Source organism: Trachurus japonicus, chromosome 15 (assembly GCF_045865225.1).
Source record: "Trachurus japonicus isolate A0001 chromosome 15, Traja_1.0".
Classification (NCBI taxonomy): domain Eukaryota; kingdom Metazoa; phylum Chordata; class Actinopteri; order Carangiformes; family Carangidae; genus Trachurus; species Trachurus japonicus.
In genome coordinates, this window is record NC_140921.1 from 14925973 (window position 1) to 14944945 (window position 18973).

Below are 18973 nucleotides of genomic sequence, written 5' to 3' on the forward strand. Positions count from 1 at the left end.
GTGTTAAATTTGTACCTTTAAAGAGTCCAACAGTTTGTCACTGGGAAGTACCCACCGATTGTACCTCATACAACCCCACTTCCAAAAAACTGAACTATTCCTTTAACATGATAACATTTTAGTGCCCTTCCTGTCAGTACCTCATGGGGACATTTATGCACCCTTGGGATATAAATGTACCCTTGGAAATGGTACAAATTTGGGTACAGCCCCAATGACAGACCATTTGTACCTTATGATGTCAAAAAAAGTAAAATAAATGTTTCATCTCATTTATTGATTTAAAACATTATTTAAACTGCATTTAAAACTTTATAACTGTAGATCAAACTACCAAGCAGTGTTTATATGATTTTAACTTAGCTTTGCCTTAAAACTACTGGGGCAAAAACAAAAATACAGATTAATGTAGCAGTGAAATGAATCCAAAAACATCAGAACATTACCAACTTTGACAACAGTATGTTCAACATTGTACTCATTAATACCCTGGCTGAAATACAGTTCAACACATTTTTAAATTCTTTACATTGCAAAACGTATCCTCCTTCGGCGAAAGGCTGTACATACAATTTGCCAGGTACTGGTTCTAAAGTTAGCATAACAACATTCCTTGCTGAACTTTGCTTGCTTTTTGAATGTCCCGGAAAAAAGGTTTGATCATCATGTTCTGTCAAGCCACACTCTACTGTTTCTCCATTCACTTCATTATCTGAAAGAACTGAGAGAGAGAGAAATAGTCATTCTTCAAAACACACAAAAGAGCATTAAGTGAGTAATTTTACAATAATATAAAGCTCCGGACTTTATTTTCCATTTTTGATACACTGAATGACTTTAAAATGTTGGTATGTAAATGTGAACCCTCAGGGGACTCTGACATTTAGAGGTATGAATGTGGACCCAATGTTAATGTGGCAGGTCGGGTGTTGCTCTGCTCCACCCCCTCCCACTCAATCGACCGGTGCTTGATTGCACATTGCCAGCACCTGTTAATCATTGCGCTCCTGCGGGGCACATTCTCTCACTGGCACTGACCTGGAAAGGCCCTGTGTCGGCGTGCTCCGGCTGTTTGGCGTGCTCTGTTCGCTTGGTGTTGGCGTGATTGTGTGGTTGTTCGCAAGGTAAGTGTGGGTGCGTCGTGCAACGTTGTGTAACGTTATGGCACATTATGGGGTAACAACCGCCGTGATTTTGTTCTCAGTGTTGGCCGTGTCAGTTGGGTTGCAGCTGGAGGAAGTGTGGTGTCCCCTCTCTGCCGTTTTGCAGACTGGGACTTGATCGTGAGTGTTAAAGCTCTCTTTATTGGTAAGCATGCTCTTTTATTAATCTTTGTTGTCTATAGTAGCCTTAGGCTAACAGCTGTTGCCCTCTGCTCTGTCCTGCTGTAGCTGCGGTATCTGCAGCGGTTTTCGTCTCTCCTCCTGCGCTCCGAGGATGTATTGCACCGCCTATTGCTGACCATCACGGCCATCTAAGTGTAACATCTGCGGCCTCCAGCCCTGGTGCAGCCGCTCCGTTTTCACTCTGTCGTCCACGCCATTGTTTTGTTTTTGGTTGCAGCTCTCCACGCAGCAACAGACTGAAGCCCCACTGCAATTGTTTTTGTTTCTTTGTTTGTTGGTTTATTTGGTTATTTCTTTGTTTATTTTTGGTTAATAATTTATTTGTTTTTCTGGTTCCTCGTTGGGCCAGCTGTTTAGAGCATTTTCTTTCTGTTTATCCATTTTCTTTAAGTCACATATGGTTTATTTTGTTTAGTTTTATTTTGGTTATATTTTTGATTTTGTTTATTTAGCTATGGGTAGGCTCTAACGCAACACCTGATTGCCACCCATAGCTGAGTTATTATTTAAATTATAATTTAAGTATTTGTACTCACTTTAAAACAAATAATTTGTATTCTTTATGTTGGTGTGCATGTGGGTGTGAATGTTGTGTGTGAGTGTTTTAGGATAGGCCATTTTAACTAATTGTCTAACCCAACCCTTGAGTGTCGTTCACCTAATTTTGTTTCTTTTCTCCCTGGACAGGAGCTGGGTAGTGCGTGGCAGACTCCCTGGTGGTGGTCCCCATCTCACATCCCTTAAGTTTGCTGTGGCACGTGGTGGTTTTGTTTGTAGTATTTTTGTGTGTTTTAAGTTTCTTTAGTCTGTCCGCCTCCCTGAGTTTGGCCCTGTTCCCCCTTTTTTTGTTTATTTCCCCCTTAACTTACCGTGGTGAAGCAGACACTCGGGTCCCCAAAGAACATGTTCATTTTAAATCTAATAAACCATTGTTAAATAAAAATAATTTATATCTTTTTGGAAGTCCGTCTCATGTCCTCTTTAAAACTTTGTGTGTAACGAACCTGTGTGACCTCATAGTAGTTTTAGTACCGGGTCAAGTTTATTTCCTGGGGTGCAATTCCCCAGGTGGTGTTGTTGGACAACTTCCCCCTCTGCACCACATCTCGCCACAAATTGGCGTTGTTGGCAGGATACACTGTTAGAGGACAGAGACGTGACTTCCATTTTTCTGTTTATTAGTGTGAAATTTTTTTTCTTTTGCCCCCCCCCCCTCTCTTTTTTTTTTTTTTCTGTTTTGTTTCTGTTGGGTTACGTTAGTTTGTTTTGGTGTGTGGAGGCAGCAGTGAAGACGGAGCGGCATCATCTTTCTCTTTTCTTTTCCTTTTTGTTTTTGCCAGTGGTAACACAGGTCTCCATTTTGAAAGCAGTGGGTGTGGTCTCCGCGGTTTGCCATGGAGGAGGAACTGCAGCAGCTCAGGGACCAGGTGGCACAGCTTAGAGCAGACAACGAGCAGCTGTCTCGAGCGAGGGATGCTTCTCAGGCCAGTTCCAGCAGAACGGATCCCGCTTCTGTCACTTCAGGTGCTCCTCCAGCTGTAAGTACTAGCGCCACGGCCACTGAACGGTTGGTTGTTATACCTAGAGATCGCAGATGTCCCATGTTTAACGGCAGAACGGGTATAGGCATAGTTGAGTGGAAAGAAGAAGTACAAGCATGTACACGGGCACGCCACTTCTCTGTTCGTGATCGGGCCTTTTTCATTTTTGACCATCTAGAAGGGGAAGCCAGAGAGGAGATCAAATATCGCCCCCGTGTGGAGAGGGAAGACCCAGACAAGGTTTTAGCTATCTTGACAGAGCTTTTTGGCTGTGTTCAGTCATATGTAACACTGCAGCAATCTTTCTTCTCTCGCAAGCAGCAGGAAGGGGAGACGCTGTTGGAGTTCTCCCTGGCTCTGATGGCCCTGATGGAGCGTGTCAAACATTCTGCACCAGATGACTTGCCAAATGCTGAAATTCTTCTTCGCGATCAGTTCGTGGAGCATGTGCTAGATGGTGCCCTTCGCAGGGAATTGAAGCAGTACCTTCGCCGCCATCCCACCCACGGCTTCTTTGCTCGAGACACGTGGAGAGGCCATTAGATGGGAGAGGGAAGGGTCTCCAAGGGGTGCTAGGGAACGTAGCCACTCTCTTCCGTCGGCCTATGGTCTTCAGTATGGGGTCCAGGGTAGCTCTCGCCCCGCCCCACTTGTCTCACCCCATGATTCAGAGTTGAGTGAAGTGAAGACACTCTTAAAGCGTCAGCAGGAATAGCTTGACCAGCTGACTCGAACCATGGCGTCTTTTCAGGCTCGTCCCTTTCCAGCACGGCCTCCTCGCAACGGTCCTGTGATCTGCCGAAGGTGCCAACAGCCAGGTCATTATGCCAGCGATTGTGAGGGGGAGCGGTCCCCCCTCATCCCCGTGCTGGTTCTGCCACTGGTCGATCTTTTAATGTGGCTGGGTCTTCGCGCTTTGCACCCCAGTCGGAAAACTGAAGCCCGCTGAGCTGAGGAGCCAAAGCTCAGATGGGGAGGTTGGAGGCTCGCAACAAGACCTCATCGGTCGAATAATGGCGCCCTGTCCACATATCGATGTCCTGATGGGTGGGACCACTGTCTCGTGCTTGTTGGACAGCGGGTCCATGGTGTCCACGATTCCTGAAAGTTTCTTTGTTGAACATTTCGCACCATGGGGCCAAGAGCGCCTTCAGTCTTGTAATTGGCTGCAGCTGCGAGCAGCCAACGGTCTTTGTATTCCTTACATTGGCTATTTAGAGCTGGATGTCACTTTGTGTGGAAGGTGGTCCCCGGTTGTGGGGTCTTAGTGGTAAAAGACCCTCCCGGTGCTGCATCTGTTGCCCCTGGGATTTTTGGGGAGCAACATCATCCGTCGATGTTATCGGGAACTCTTTGAGGTGTACGGTCCCCGCTCTTTTCAATGCTCCCTCAGTGGTTCAAGCTCCAGTGCCTGTTCTTGAAGCTCTACAACGGTGTCATCAGGCCACCACAGAACCCCAGAGGAACCTCATGGGTTTCGCCAGGGTCCGCGGTAGATGGGCGGTACGCATACCTGGTGGGGTAATGAAGCTTGTGGCTGCCACTTGTCCAGAACAGCTGGCTGGTCAGGCTGTGCTGTTTGAACCAACAGAGTCCCGCCTACCTGCAGGGTTATTGGTGTCTCCTTGCCTTGTCCAAGTCATTCGTGGTACAGCTTATGTCCCAGTGGTCAATGTGGGAACAACTGATGTCCTCCTTTACCCACGCACTAGTCTTGGTTCCTTGAGTAGGGCCCAGGTGGTCAGCTTACCTGCCGGTGTGACTGAGGTGAAGCCCACTACAGCCTCAACAGCCTCAATCTCATCTCAGGCTGCTTCTGGTGTGGCACCGGGCGGCGTCCAAGCCATGGACCTGTCTGCCTTGACAGAACAAGAACAGATCGATGTCCATGCTTTGTTGCAGAGGCATCAGTCAGTTTTCTCGAACCATGAAGGTGACTTGGGTTTGTACTAACCTCATTTCGCATGAAATCCCCTTTGCTCGACGAGGCTCCAGTGAGACAGCGGTACCGAAGAATCCCCCCCCTCGGAGTATGAGGAGGTGAAGGCTCACATTGATCAGTTGCTTGAAGCCAAAGTGATCCCGGAAAAGCAATAGTCCCTTTGCCTCCCCCATTGTCCTCGTCCGTAAAAAGGATCGTAGTCTCCGGATGTGCGTTGACTACCGCCTACTTAATAGCAAGACACGGAAGGACGCATTCCCTCTTCCTCGCATTGAGGAAAGCCTTGATTCCCTTGCCGGAGCTCGCTGGTTCACCACTCTTGACTTGGCGAGTGGATATAATCAGGTTCCTGTTGCAGAGCAGGACAAGCCGAAGACAGCCTTTTGTACGCCCTTTGGGCTCTTTGAATGGAACAGGATGCCATTCGGCTTGTGCAATGCACCAAGCACTTTTCAAAGACTCATGCAGAGGATGTTCGGGGATCAACAGTGCCAATCCCTACTTTTGTACTTGGATGATATCGTTGTGTTTTCCTCTTCTGTCTCGCAGCACTTGCAGAGACTGGAGGTGGTCCTCAGTCGGCTGCAGAGAGAAGGTTTGAAGGTGAAACTTGAAAAGTGTGCCTTTTTCCAAAAGGAGTCCCGTTATCTGGGGCACATCATCTCCAGTCAAGGAGTTTCCACAGACCCTGCCAAGATTGAGGCAGTGGCAAAGTGGCAGCGGCCCCCGTCATGTGTCAGAGCTGCGCTCGTTCTTGGGGTTCGCCAGCTATTACAGGCGGTTCGTGGAGGGGTTCGCTAAGCTGGCGGGCCCTCTGCATCAGTTGGTGGCAACACTAGCAGGTACCAGGTCCAAGCGAGGATCTGGGCAGGATCTGAGCTCTGCATGGACACCCCAGTGCGAACAAAGCTTTGAAGCCTTAAAGGCGAAGTTGGTCTCGGCCCCAGTGTTGGCCTACGCAGATTTTGCACGCCCATTTATCTTGGAAATTGATGCAAGTTTCAGTGGCCTGGGTGCTGTCCTTTCACAAGAGACTGATCATGGGGTCCGACCAGTAGCATATGCCAGCAGAGGCCTTCGACCCACTGAGCGCAACATGGATAACTATAGTTCGATGAAGCTCGAGTTTCTTGCGCTTAAGTGGGCAATGGGAGAAAAGTTCCGGGAGTATTTGTTGGGGCACAAATGTGTGGTTTCACAGACAACAACCCGTTGAGCTACCTCAATTCAGCTAAGTTGGGAGCCACAGAGCAGCGGTGGGCCTCTCAACTAGCTGTCTTTGATTTTGAGATCAAGTATCGCTCCGGACGCATCAATAGGAATGCTGATGCTCTCTCCCGACAGTATCTGTCAGGGTCCAGCCTGGCTGAACATGTCTTACCTGGCATTTCGGTCCCCTCACTCTCCCAGCCAGCTTCAGCCTCTGCCCCAGTGGTACATGCAGCCCAGGCGATGGTGTCTGTCTTCCGGGGCCATTCTCCATCGGACCTTTGTTCTTTGCAAGAGGTGGATCCTCTTTTGCGTGATCATTTTCTGCCCTTTTGGAAGAGGCGGGCTAAGCCTACCGTTGAGGAAAGGCAGCAACTTCCCACATCTGCTTTGACACTCCTGAAACAGTGGGACCGCTTGGTCGAACAGGAGGGCGTGCTGTACCGCCGGACTTTTCGTTCGGATGGGGGGGAAGAGTGCTTCCAGCTTGTCCTACCTGCTGTTCTTAAGGAGGAGATCCTGACCCAGTTGCACCAGGACCATGGCCATCAGGGTATCGAGCGCACCACGGAATTGGTGCGGCAGCGCTGTTACTGGCCAGGGATGTCCGCCGACATCAAACGGTGGGTTCAGACATGTGAACGTTGCCAAGTTGCCAAAGATTCAGGGTCGGTTCCCCATAGTTTTATGGGCCACGTGCTGGCGTCTCGGCCGAACGAGATTGTTGCCATTGACTTCACGTTGTTGGAACCCTCACGGAACGGGTTGGAAAACGTCTTGGTAATGACCGATGTGTTCAGTAAATACACGGTGGCAGTCCCAACCCGAGATCAGCAGGCAGCGACTGTGGCGCAGGTCTTACTGACCGAATGGTTTTTCCGGTTTGGTGTTCCAAATCGTATTCATTCCGACCAGGGTCGGAGCTTTGAGAGTTCCCTGATCCAACAACTCTGCCGCTTGTACGAGGTAGCTAAATCACGAACCACTCCTTACCATCCGGCCGGCAACGGGCAGTGTGAACGTTTTAACAGAACTCTCCATGACCTCTTGCGGACTCTACCAGTCTCCCGGAAGCGGGATTGGGTGTCTTGTCTCCCACAAGTGTTGTTTTGTTATAACACTACGCCACATCAAAGTACAGGAGAGTCTCCTTTCTTTTTGATGTTCGGTCGGGAACCGAGGCTCCCTGTGGACTTCCTTTTGGGCCGAGTTCAGGATGCTGAGCCAGGGGAAGTACAGGACTGGATGACCGAACATCAGGCGAGGCTCAAGGTTGCATTTGAGAATGCTCGTGGTAGGCTGTTGGCGGCTGCAGGTCGACGAAAAGAGCGACATGACCAGCATGTTCGAGAGGCTCCTTTGCAGGTGGGCCAGCATGTCTACCTCCGAGATCTTGGTGTTAGGGGTCGACACAAGCTTCATGACAAATGGAGCTCCGTCCCCTACCAGGTGCTGAAAGCCCCACCCAGAGATGGGGCAGTTTACACCATTGCCCCTGTGGAAGAGTTGCATAGGACTCGGCAGGTGCACCGAGACATGCTGAAGCCCCTGGTCGTGTCTGGTACCCATCTTCCTAGGCGCCGCTTCCACCAGCTTCAGCAGCGCCTGCAGCCTCCCCAGGTTCACCTGAAGTTGGTGAACTATGGTTGTTGGTCCGTGACACTGTTTCACCCTCTGCCACCGAGGCGCCAGCCCAACCTTGTCATACAGGGCCAGCTGTGATGACATCAGCAAGTATTGAGCCTAATCCTGTCTCCACTGCAGAACCAGAACATCTTTACTCTGGGTCCCCTCCCTCTACTGGTCAGTCCAGCCCTCCTCAGTCAGTCTTGCGTCGAACCGCCGTTCCAACCGCCGGTCAACACTCCAATGTCCCATCGTCTTCCCCAGTCTGTTGGCACTAGGGGTAATGCAGTGCCTGAACCTTCACAGCCAGTGGTAAATTCGCAGTCTGTTCTGTTTAGGCCTTGGTCCTAGTTTTGGTGGATTTCCCAGTGTAGTTCGTCGTCGGGGCGACGACGCAGAAAGCGGGGGTGGAATGTGGCAGGTCGGGTGTTGCTCTGCTCCACCCCCTCCCACTCAATCGACCGGTGCTTGATTGCACATTGCCAGCACCTGTTAATCATTGCGCTCCTGCGGGGCGCATTCTCTCCCTGGCACTGACCTGGAAAGGCCCTGTGTCGGCGTGCTCCGGCTGTTTGGCGTGCTCTGTTCGCTTGGTGTTGGCGTGATTGTGTGGTTGTTCGCAAGGTAAGTGTGGGTGCGTCGTGCAACGTTGTGTAACGTTATGGCACATTATGGGGTAACAACCGCCGTGATTTTGTTCTCAGTGTTGGCCGTGTCAGTTGGGTTGCAGCTGGAGGAAGTGTGGTGTCCCCTCTCTGCCGTTTTGCAGACTGGGACTTGATCGTGAGTGTTAAAGCTCTCTTTATTGGTAAGCATGCTCTTTTATTAATCTTTGTTGTCTATAGTAGCCTTAGGCTAACAGCTGTTGCCCTCTGCTCTGTCCTGCTGTAGCTGCGGTATCTGCAGCGGTTTCGTCTCTCCTCCTGCGCTCCGAGGATGTATTGCACCGCCTATTGCTGACCATCACGGCCATCTAAGTGTAACATCTGCGGCCTCCAGCCCTGGTGCAGCCGCTCCGTTTTCACTCTGTCGTCCACGCCATTGTTTTGTTTTTGGTTGCAGCTCTCCACGCAGCAACAGACTGAAGCCCCACTGCAATTGTTTTTGTTTCTTTGTTTGTTGGTTTATTTGGTTATTTCTTTGTTTATTTTTGGTTAATAATTTATTTGTTTTTCTGGTTCCTCGTTGGGCCAGCTGTTTAGAGCATTTTCTTTCTGTTTATCCATTTTCTTTAAGTCACATATGGTTATTTTGTTTAGTTTTATTTTGGTTATATTTTTGATTTTGTTTATTTAGCTATGGGTAGGCTCTAACGCAACACCTGATTGCCACCCATAGCTGAGTTATTATTTAAATTATAATTTAAGTATTTGTACTCACTTTAAAACAAATAATTTGTATTCTTTATGTTGGTGTGCATGTGGGTGTGAATGTTGTGTGTGAGTGTTTTAGGATAGGCCATTTTAACTAATTGTCTAACCCAACCCTTGAGTGTCGTTCACCTAATTTTGTTCATGCAAGTTTGTTCATGCAATGATGTCAGCAAATTTTCACTTATGTTAGCTACCTAACAGTAAGTATTAACAAAATCAGTTCTATCCAACAACACAAAACCTGTCGATAAAACATAATGTTTCAAGGCACAAGAGATATATCAAAAACCATATTTGGTCATGTTAACCTGTTATTTGTTTACATAAAAGTTGAATGTCTGAGCAATACGCAAGCAAGCTAATCTCATTTTCTTGATGACGTTCATGCTAGCTAATATTATCGCCACTCCGTTTATTCTGTTTTGATTTTTTTTTAAAGGCTGTATAAAACATACAGTATAAAGCTCTTTATCTTCAACATTTCAGGTCGATTTTAAATTAACTTACCTCTGAATCTCTGGGCTACTTTGTCTATATGCAGTTGATGCGCGTGTGTGTTCTGCTGCATAAGGAACTAACAGCCTCTCATTGTCATTGTATCTGTTTGTGGGAAAAATTGTACAAATGTGGACCCCTGATCATTTAACCCAAAGTAGACACATGCAACTACTGTGTGGATCACCTGTGAGGGTACATCAGTAGCAGTTGTATCTTAGAGAGCAAAAATGGACCTCTGTATCCTTTTTTCTGACAGTGTAGCCTATGCCGCAATGAGGAATGCTGCAGATTTTCTGAACATGTCTTTAACATCACAGCTCAGCTGTCTGTGTATTGTGTAAGGCCACTGCTGACAGGATTTTTGAAATAAAGTGACAAAAAACACACACTCTCTCTCTCTCTCTCTCCCTCACACACATAGACATCACTATACTCTCTCACACACACTACTATACTGTCTAATGAGAGAGTATAGTGGCAGCACTATAGTGCCGCAATGAGGTTCACATTTTTGGCTTTCAGTGTTTCTGGTGCTGGTAGAACATGTATGTATTTCCTTTTTAGTAGTTTTCTCAGCATCTCAGCAATGACAAAACTAATACATTTATCATTGTCTTTCATTTCTCAGACTACAGATTAAGGGGTTAAATAATTATGCTTTTGATGCCCTCAATGATGGCTCTTCCCATTGAATCAGACTTGAGTTTCTCTCACCAACAAGTTCAACCTGTTTTACTTCTGTCAATCATAGGCCTTTTCCATAGGTTCAACCCATTCTTATTTGTACTAACTGGTTTGTTCAGAACACACTCCACCTCAACACATATGGAACGAGCCCATAAAGTATATAATTTCAGCAACTACTTCAACAATCTGCACTGTGTACTGGCTTTCAAAGGAATACGGAGCATCTGCTGACATCAATCTACCAACATGCACAGGTAATTAGGGTTGAATGGGGATTGGATTCATTCATGTTTCTGTGGATTTGTCAAAAAATTATTCTCTTACATAAAAAGGTAGCCTATATTTTACTTGTGTCAATATACAGAAAACAAAGTTGTTCAATCAGCAGAGAATGACTGCTCAACATTCTTTTTTCCTTTTTTTCTGTTCTTCAAACTCTGTCTGTTTGAGTTGTACTATTGCTCTACCAACATGCACACACAATTACTGTCAAATGGGGGTTGGATTTGTTGTGTTTCTGTGGATTTTTGATTTGTTTAAAAAATATTCTCAGGCTATTAGGTAGTCTACTGTATATACAGTATGTAATATGCTTGTGTTAGGAAATTCTCATTGAGGATGCTGAAAATATTACATTTTTAAACTAAATGTCTGATTGAGAAGTGTTGATAATTGTAAATATTCCTTTCACTGCAGGAATACAATAATCTACACAGGGGCTATCCTGCTGTTGGGAGCTCTTGTTGTGGCTGCTTATTTCTATACTGACTCTTTTCAAGACAACATCACCTTCCTGGAAGAAAATGTCAAACAGGTTGTCACTCTACCAAAGCCACTTGTCAAAGAGTCATTTACATGCCAACAAAATCTGACTGCTGCTAACCTCCCAGGCTTCAAGGATTATCCCAACAGTATTAAAGACATGCTCTTATATGGTCACTGTCGTAACTACCCAATGATCCTGGATGTCCCTAACAAGTGTGGAGGGACTGAGGAACCCACTGACATCTTCCTTCTGCTGGTCATTAAATCCTCTCCCACCAACTATGAACGTAGAGAGGTGTTGCGCAAAACTTGGGCTGAGGAGAGGATATACAATGGTGTTTGGATTCGAAGGGTTTTCATCATCGGAATAACGGGGGAAACTTTTGAGAAAGACAGATGGAACATCCTAGTCAAAGCAGAGCAAAAGAAGTATAATGACATACTCCAATGGGACTTCACAGATACTTTTTTCAACCTCACCTTAAAACAGTCACTGTTTTTGGATTGGCTGGATAAAAATTGTCATCAAGTTCGCTTCCTGTTTGACGGGGATGATGATGTGTTTGTCAACTCAGACAACCTCGTTGACTTTCTCCAAAGCACTGACAACGATGGAAGCAAGCACCTCTTTTCTGGCTTTGTGATAGGTGGGGGTCCCATCAGAGATCCATGGACCAAGTATTACGTTCCAAAAGTGATGTACGAACCAGACTCATACGCTTACTACTGTAGTGGTGCGGGTTACTTCATGTCTATGTACACAGCTATGGTCATACGCAAGATGTCCAAGAGCATTCCTTTAATTACCATCGATGATGCTTACATGGGGCTGTGTCTGCAGAAAGCGAACCTCAAGCCCAGCCATCATATTGGTGTAATGTCAATGGGATGGAAGATTCCCTCTAAAAAATTAGATCAGTATGACCCTTGCTTTTTCAGAAATGTGCTGGTGGTACACAGATTCTTTTCAGCTAATATGTTTGTTTTGTGGGAAAGAATACATGACCCCAATCTGAAATGTGGTGTCTGACATTAATGGCTCTGGGGATAAACAAACTGAATTTTCAACTGCTGTAACTTGAAACTGGACAGGTATTAGAGGGTACTTTAACAGATATATTAACATGATAGATTGTCAAGAAAACGCATGCATAAATCCCTGCAGGTGGTGTGCTCTTCTGGTGACTGGACTATTTTTGTTAGCCATTTTAAATTCAAATTCTGTTGCTGCAGATTTTCTGAACATGTCTTTAACATCACAGCTCAGCTCTGTGTGTATTGTGTATTACTAAGGCCGCTGCTGACAGGATTTTCAAAATAAAGCAAGATGACTCTTCCCACTGAATCAGGCTTGAGTTTTTTTTTCTCTCCCCAGCAAGTTCAACCTGTTTTACTTCTGTCAATCAGGCCTTTTTCATAGGTTCAACTCATCGCTTTTTTGTATTAACTGGTTTGTTCAGAACACACTCCACCTCAACACCGATGAAGCCAGCCCATAAAGTAGCCTACATAATTTCAGCCACTACTTCAACAATCTGCACTGTGTACTGGCTTTCAAAGGAATACGGAGCATCTGCTGACATCAATCTACCAACATGCACAGGTAATTAGGGTCGAATGAGGGTTGGATTCATTGTGTTATGTGTTTCTGTGGATTTGGATTTGTCTAAAAATCATTCTCTTACACAAAAAAGGTAGCCTACATCCTACTTGTGTAAATATACAGAAAACAAAGTTGTTCAATCAACAGAGAATGATTGCTCATAATTCTTTTCCTTTTTTCTATTCTTCAAACAGTTTAAGTTTTACTATTGCTCTACCAACATGCACACACAATTACTGTGAAATGGTGGTTGGATTCATTGTGTTTCTGTGGATTTTGATTTGTCTAAAAATAATTCTTAGGCTATATATAAAATATGTAGTCTTTCTACAGCATACGATATATTTGTGTTAGGAAATTCTTCTTGAGGATCAATAAAGTAATTCTAATTCTGATCCTGATTAATATACAGGAAACTAAATTATTTGTTTGGATGTTCTCAAATGTGTCTACATTTAGACTGTTTAATTAATTAACATCTTTTTTCATTCTTTTTTGTTCTTAAAAATATGTATCTGTTCAAGTTTTACTATTGCTACATAGCCAATGCCAATCCATTAACTTACCAAAGAGGAATAAATGTTGTGATTTCAGTATCAAACTTTACTCCTTTACTACCAAAAAGCTCTACCATGACTGATTCTTTTTTGCTTCTATTTCTAATATTTAAAGAGGTTACCATGTAAACCAGTTGGACCATGTCATTTTTCTAAACTGACTCACTGCAGAATCCAGTTTGGCATAATAACATTTATATTGTAAGTCATATATGGCACACACAAATAGATCTCTCGCAACATTTTTCATTTGACTGTTCCTCGTGTTCGGACTGAATTGGGGAAACAAGCGTTCAGTTTCGTTGTCCCCTCTCCATGGAATGCAGTGTGCTGACTTCTTGGCCAGGTCACCCCTGTAAAGGAGATTTTGGTCTTAGTGGGCCTCTACCTGGTTAAATAAAGGTTTAATAAAATAAAAAATAATAATAACAGTTTACAACAAAAAGGTACAAAGGCTAGACGTCATAGCATGTCATGATGACATGCTGAAAATATTAAATTTTTAAACTAAATGTCTGATTGAGATGTGTTGATAATTGTAAATATTCCTTTCACTGCAGGAATACAATAATCTACACAGGGGCTATCCTGCTGTTGGGAGCTCTTGTTGTGGCTGCTTATTTCTATACGGACTCTTTTCAAGACAACATCACCTTCCTGGAAGAAAATGTCAAACAGGTTGTCACTCTACCAAAGCCACTTGTCAAAGAGTCATTTACATGCCAACAAAATCTGACTGCTGCTAACCTCCCAGGCTTCAAGGATTATCCCAACAGTATTAAAGACATGCTCTTATATGGTCACTGTCGTAACTACCCAATGATCCTGGATGTCCCTAACAAATGTGGAGGGACTGAGGAACCCACTGACATCTTCCTTCTGCTGGTCATTAAATCCTCTCCCACCAACTATGAACGTAGAGAGGTGTTGCGCAAAACTTGGGCTGAGGAGAGGATATACAATGGTGTTTTGATTCGAAGGGTTTTCATCATCGGAATAACAGGGGAAACTTTTGAGAAAGACAGATGGAACATCCTAGTCAAAGCAGAGCAAAAGAAGTATAATGACATACTCCAATGGGACTTCACAGATACTTTTTTCAACCTCACCTTAAAACAGTCACTGTTTTTGGATTGGCTGGATAAGAACTGTCATCAAGTTCGCTTTCTGTTTGACGGGGATGATGATGTGTTTGTCAACTCAGACAACCTCGTTGACTTTCTCCAAAGCATTGACAACGATGGAAGCAAGCACCTCTTTTCTGGCTCTTTGATAGGTGGGGGTCCCGTCAGAGATTCATGGAGCAAGTATTACGTTCCAGAAGTGATGTACGAGTCAGACTCATATGCTGTCTACTGTAGTGGTGCAGGTTACTTCATGTCTATGTACACAGCTATGGTCATACGCAAGATGTCCAAGAGCATTCCTTTAATTACCATCGATGATGCTTACATGGGGCTGTGTCTGCAGAAAGCGAACCTCAAGCCCAGCCATCATATTGGTGTAATGTCAGGGGGATGGAAGATTCCCTCTCAAAAATTAGATCAGTATGACCCTTGCTTTTTCAGAAATGTGCTGGTGGTACACAGATTCTTTTCAGCTAATATGTTTGTTTTGTGGGAAAGAATACATGACCCCAATCTGAAATGTGGTGTCAGACATTAATGGCTCTGATAAATAAACTGAATTTTCAACTGCTGTAACTTGAAACTGGGCAGGTATTAGAGGGTACTTTAACAGATATATTAACATGATAGATTGTCAAGAAAACGAATGCAAAAATCCCTGCAGGTGGTGTGCTCTACTGGTGATTGGACTATTTTTGTTAGCCATTTTAAATTCAAATTCTGTTGCGGTAGTTTTTCTAAACATGAACATCACAGCTCAGCTCTCCGTGTATTGTGTATTACTAAGGATTTTCAAAATAAAGCGCCACATAAACTGGTTGGAAAGGCTGTGTATTTGTTTTTCTAATAAACAGTGTTCATGTTTTAATGGCATAGACTGTGCTTTTAGAACTATCGATCCAGAACAAGACAAGCTGAATAAAGAGTCAACTTACATAGTGTTTGGAGGGATTCCTCCTCTTCTGTACATCCACAACATTAACGTCCAGGACTGTGCGTAGCTGCATCTTGTCAAACCGAATAGGAGTTGCACACGGAACTACTATACAGAGTACAAAAGAAGACGTCTGCCCATGAAAACGATATTGGGTTTCAGAAAATCATATGGTGACTCCTTTGTGAGGACACTGAGGAAAGAAGCAAGTCGGAGGAAGCGGCGTAGTGAGGAGGAGGAGGAGGAAGAAGAGGGGGCTCCTCCGTTCTCAAGCTGTGGGTGCATCCATGAAAAGTTGGTGTCAAGCGGTGTGGGAGCTTCTGAACTCCCCGTGAAACATGACAACGCAGCTAAACTAGCGTTTAGTCCATGTCCCCCTCCCTCAAGTGGGGCTGGACTGGACAACCCGCTGCAAAGTACGGAAAGAGGGGCAGTTCAAGGGGTGGTCCGCTTCTGCTAGCTGGACACCACTACACGAAAACCTCTGAAGAAATGAAGTCAGACTGTTTGGGGTCTGTTTCTTTTTTTCTTTTTTCTTTTCTCCCGCAAGTGTAACACTGTACCAAACCCCTAAACTTTATTTCACTGTGTTTTTGGCCAGCATCCAACAAAAGTAAATCTTAATTCGCTTATGAAGTCGGTGGTAAACAGGATAGTAGCCTTTTGCTGCGTTCAAGGGATCCGTCTTGCTTTGCGCAAATTTATGCAAAAACACCGTCATGTGTTTTATTAAAAACCTAACCACACCAGCAAGAAAGCACAAGTAGCCTACTGGGATGCAAAGATGTAGGTTAAACCTTTGACAGTTGCAGCCTACCTATAAACAATCAACTTTTTTAAAGATTACCTACTGTAGTAGCCAGGTCTATCGAAATGATGGGGTTTAACTTAATATAAGATAGGGGGGCCTACATAGTATTTCAACACACGAAAGAACAAAATGCGTGACACTTTCCGTCTACTTGACTGGAAATCATGTTTTATTGTAACCAAGGGGGCAGTTGTCGGTCTGAGAAGTGAAGCTCACTTCCGCGTTCAAAAAACTGCAATCCCCTCGGATTCCTCTGGGGGCTGGTGTCAGAAGGGAGCATTCCCCATAGACCCCCATGTTAAAATCGCCGACTTTACATCCTCAGTAAACATGTTAAAAGCCTGGTGTCAGAACGTTTTTTCGTCTCAATCGATAGTTTCTACCCCCGCACACACTCTGAGGGGGGTGAATTTTTTTTTAACTCTATAGTTTTACTGTTATTAGGTTAAAATTCTGGCCAATCAGGGCGCGGAAACGTTGAGTGACAGGTCCGAGCAGCTCCGTGGACAGGCTGCTTCGAGGCCAGTGGGCGGGTTCTCGGCCGGCCAATCCAACATGGCGCTGTTCAGGCCGCCATATTTGAGTCACAAAAACGACTCCCCAAAACCAATGGGTGACGTCACGGACGCTACGTCCATTCTTTTTACAGTCTATGATTGTAACGTAAACCATCCACTCTGAAGCCAATTCCCAAATAACGGTGTGATTTCCGACAGCACTTAAACTCATACGGTCAAATCATGGAGATGGGGCGGAATAACATTAAGTTACTACTTAACCACGAGGGGGCACTAACAACACAAACTTCAACCTCTGTGTTTTAATTCCAACATGTGCATTTTATGGTTTGTTTTGTGCTCTGCAGTGAAAGCAAATGTATTCAAGTAGTCTAAGTAGGCTACAATTAAGAGGCACTTGTATAATATTTTCGGGGCTTCAAGGGCTATAAATGCTTCTACTCCACAATGCTCCAATGGAAAATATTTTAATATTTACTTTACAACATTTATTTGACAGCTATAGTTTGCATTCAGTTTTTTTTTTTGTTCTTACGAAATGTGATGTTTTTTAACCTCTCTCACTCCCATATAGGCTACTTAAACAACTGAGGCAGATGGCCGCTCACTATAAATCTGGCTCTGTTGTACAGTAGGTTCCATCCTCTTCACTGCTGCAAAGAGCTTGTCCATTGTGGGAACTGTTGGATTTCTCTCTACAATATTAAAAGGTCTTGACCTTATGGTTGTCTACAGAGTGATAAGCCTGTTCACATGTAGTTGAAGTCATACTTTTGTATGCAACTTCTGTCTTTGTGTCTTTGTTTTCAACATGATGGAGAAAAAAAAACTGGACAAAAACCTTCCAGAGTGCAATATTTATGTATTTCTTTCTTTAAGTCAGACTGTTTGTGTGGAGGATAGTTTCATTGAGTATTCCACCTCCACTCCACTCTCTGACTTGTGTTTTTTGTCGTTGTTTGTTTATAATTTTGTTTTGTTTTGGGTTTTTTTTTATAGTAGCCTGGTCGAGAGAGACAGGAATGGGGAGGCAGATAGAGGGGGAATGACATGACTGCAGCAAAGGCCTACCAGACTTGGGATTTGATCCAGGGCGGTTCACAATATTAAGTTTCTTAATTCCTTTTACTTACTCAAATATACCCTGAACAGCTAACTCCTTGTTCCACAATCCCACTACACCTTTTTGTTTGTTTATTTTTCCCAGTACCATTTAGTTTTATATTTTACTTTTATAAACCTACTGGTGCATTTTGTTATTGGATAAAGCAATAATATTAGGAGTAGGCCTAAAGTTATTTAGATTTCAGAAGAGATCAATATTTGAAAATGAAAAAAATATATATATCCTTTTTAGTCCTTTAACTCATATACAATTCTTAAACTTGTTACACATTATAAGTGTTGATATTATTAAAACTCTATTCAGAAGATTATCCACAAACAGATGTTGCAGTCCCCAATGGTAGACATCTCCGGACAATAACCCTGCTGTCATGGATGATTGGTAACAAGTGTGAAATGAGTAGGCTTATACTAAAGAAGAGTAGGCCTACAAGTACCACAATTTTGTTCTGAGAAGCCTATGCAAAAATAAGAGAAATGTAGGCCTAGGCCTACTTAGTTCCACCGATAATGACTGCTTAACCAGTGTGAAGAAGCTGAACTGATCAGTGGCATACATCATCTGACTCCTTGCAACACATCATAGGGCTAAATCGGGCTAAAACGAGCAACAACTTCTACCATTTTCCCCCCTCCTCATGACAAGTAGCATGCGTGGTAGAGGCGAGGGGCTGGGCGGCGCTGAGCCGAACACGTCCTGCCGAGATCCAGGAAACAGATGCCGTCAACCAACCGCGTCAAGCTCACTACTGTAATATCAGACGACAGCGGAAGTAGCAGTGTTAAGAGTCCGACATAAAAGCACTGACTGTGTATTTTTGTATTTGTATCTGTTTATTTATTAATTTATTGTATATTAATTGTTTTCAAGGGCAAAATGATATAGCATTACATTATAAGCTCATAACTAAGATAGCTTTATTGTTGTTTACATATAGATCCCCATTAGGCTAGCCTATTCTTCCTGGGGAAGAACATTACGTAGGCTATATGCACACAATTATACACCCTCGTAGTTATAGCTTTATAATAAGATACCATATATCGTAATACAGTTAAAGCATATGCTATATCATAACACATTCCTATGTCGCTAAGTCCAACATAGGCCTGTAGACCTTTTCAGAGAGTATAAACAAATACAGGTGTTACCAAGGATACGAATTAAGGCTCCATTCCATTTAGTGTTGCAGAACTTTTTCTAATGAGCCAGCATGCACAAGAGCAGCACCCTGACTCTGTTTAGCCTGAATGGAATGGAGCCTTAATTCGTATCCTTGGTAACACCTGTCTTTGATACTCTCTGAAAAG

At 44.2% G+C, this 18973-nt stretch overlaps 3 protein-coding genes across 4 annotated transcripts in view; 2 read left to right on the forward strand and 1 right to left on the reverse strand.

The window, feature by feature from the left end:
• The window catches only part of LOC146973369 (SH3 and PX domain-containing protein 2A-like), a 65665-nt gene extending 49691 nt beyond the window's left edge, over positions 1 to 15974 (reverse strand). For both annotated transcript variants that reach the window (XM_085799862.1, XM_085799861.1), the window contains exon 1: positions 15210 to 15974. In XM_085799862.1, the coding sequence (XP_085655988.1) occupies positions 15210 to 15281 (72 nt within the window). In that variant the 5' untranslated portion in view covers positions 15282 to 15974. The remainder of the gene's footprint in view (positions 1 to 15209) is intronic.
• On the forward strand, positions 10469 to 12121 carry LOC146973370 (N-acetyllactosaminide beta-1,3-N-acetylglucosaminyltransferase 3-like). Its single transcript, XM_085799088.1, has 2 exons — positions 10469 to 10476; positions 10919 to 12121. The coding sequence occupies exons 1-2, from the start codon at positions 10469 to 10471 to the stop codon at positions 12015 to 12017; spliced, it is 1107 nt and encodes a 368-aa protein (XP_085655214.1). The 3' UTR covers positions 12018 to 12121.
• LOC146973371 (N-acetyllactosaminide beta-1,3-N-acetylglucosaminyltransferase 3-like) lies at positions 12583 to 14812 on the forward strand. Its single transcript, XM_085799091.1, has 2 exons — positions 12583 to 12590; positions 13708 to 14812. Exons 1-2 carry the CDS (start codon positions 12583 to 12585, stop codon positions 14810 to 14812), a joined length of 1113 nt encoding a protein of 370 aa, XP_085655217.1.
• Positions 15975 to 18973: the final 2999 nt, after the last annotated feature.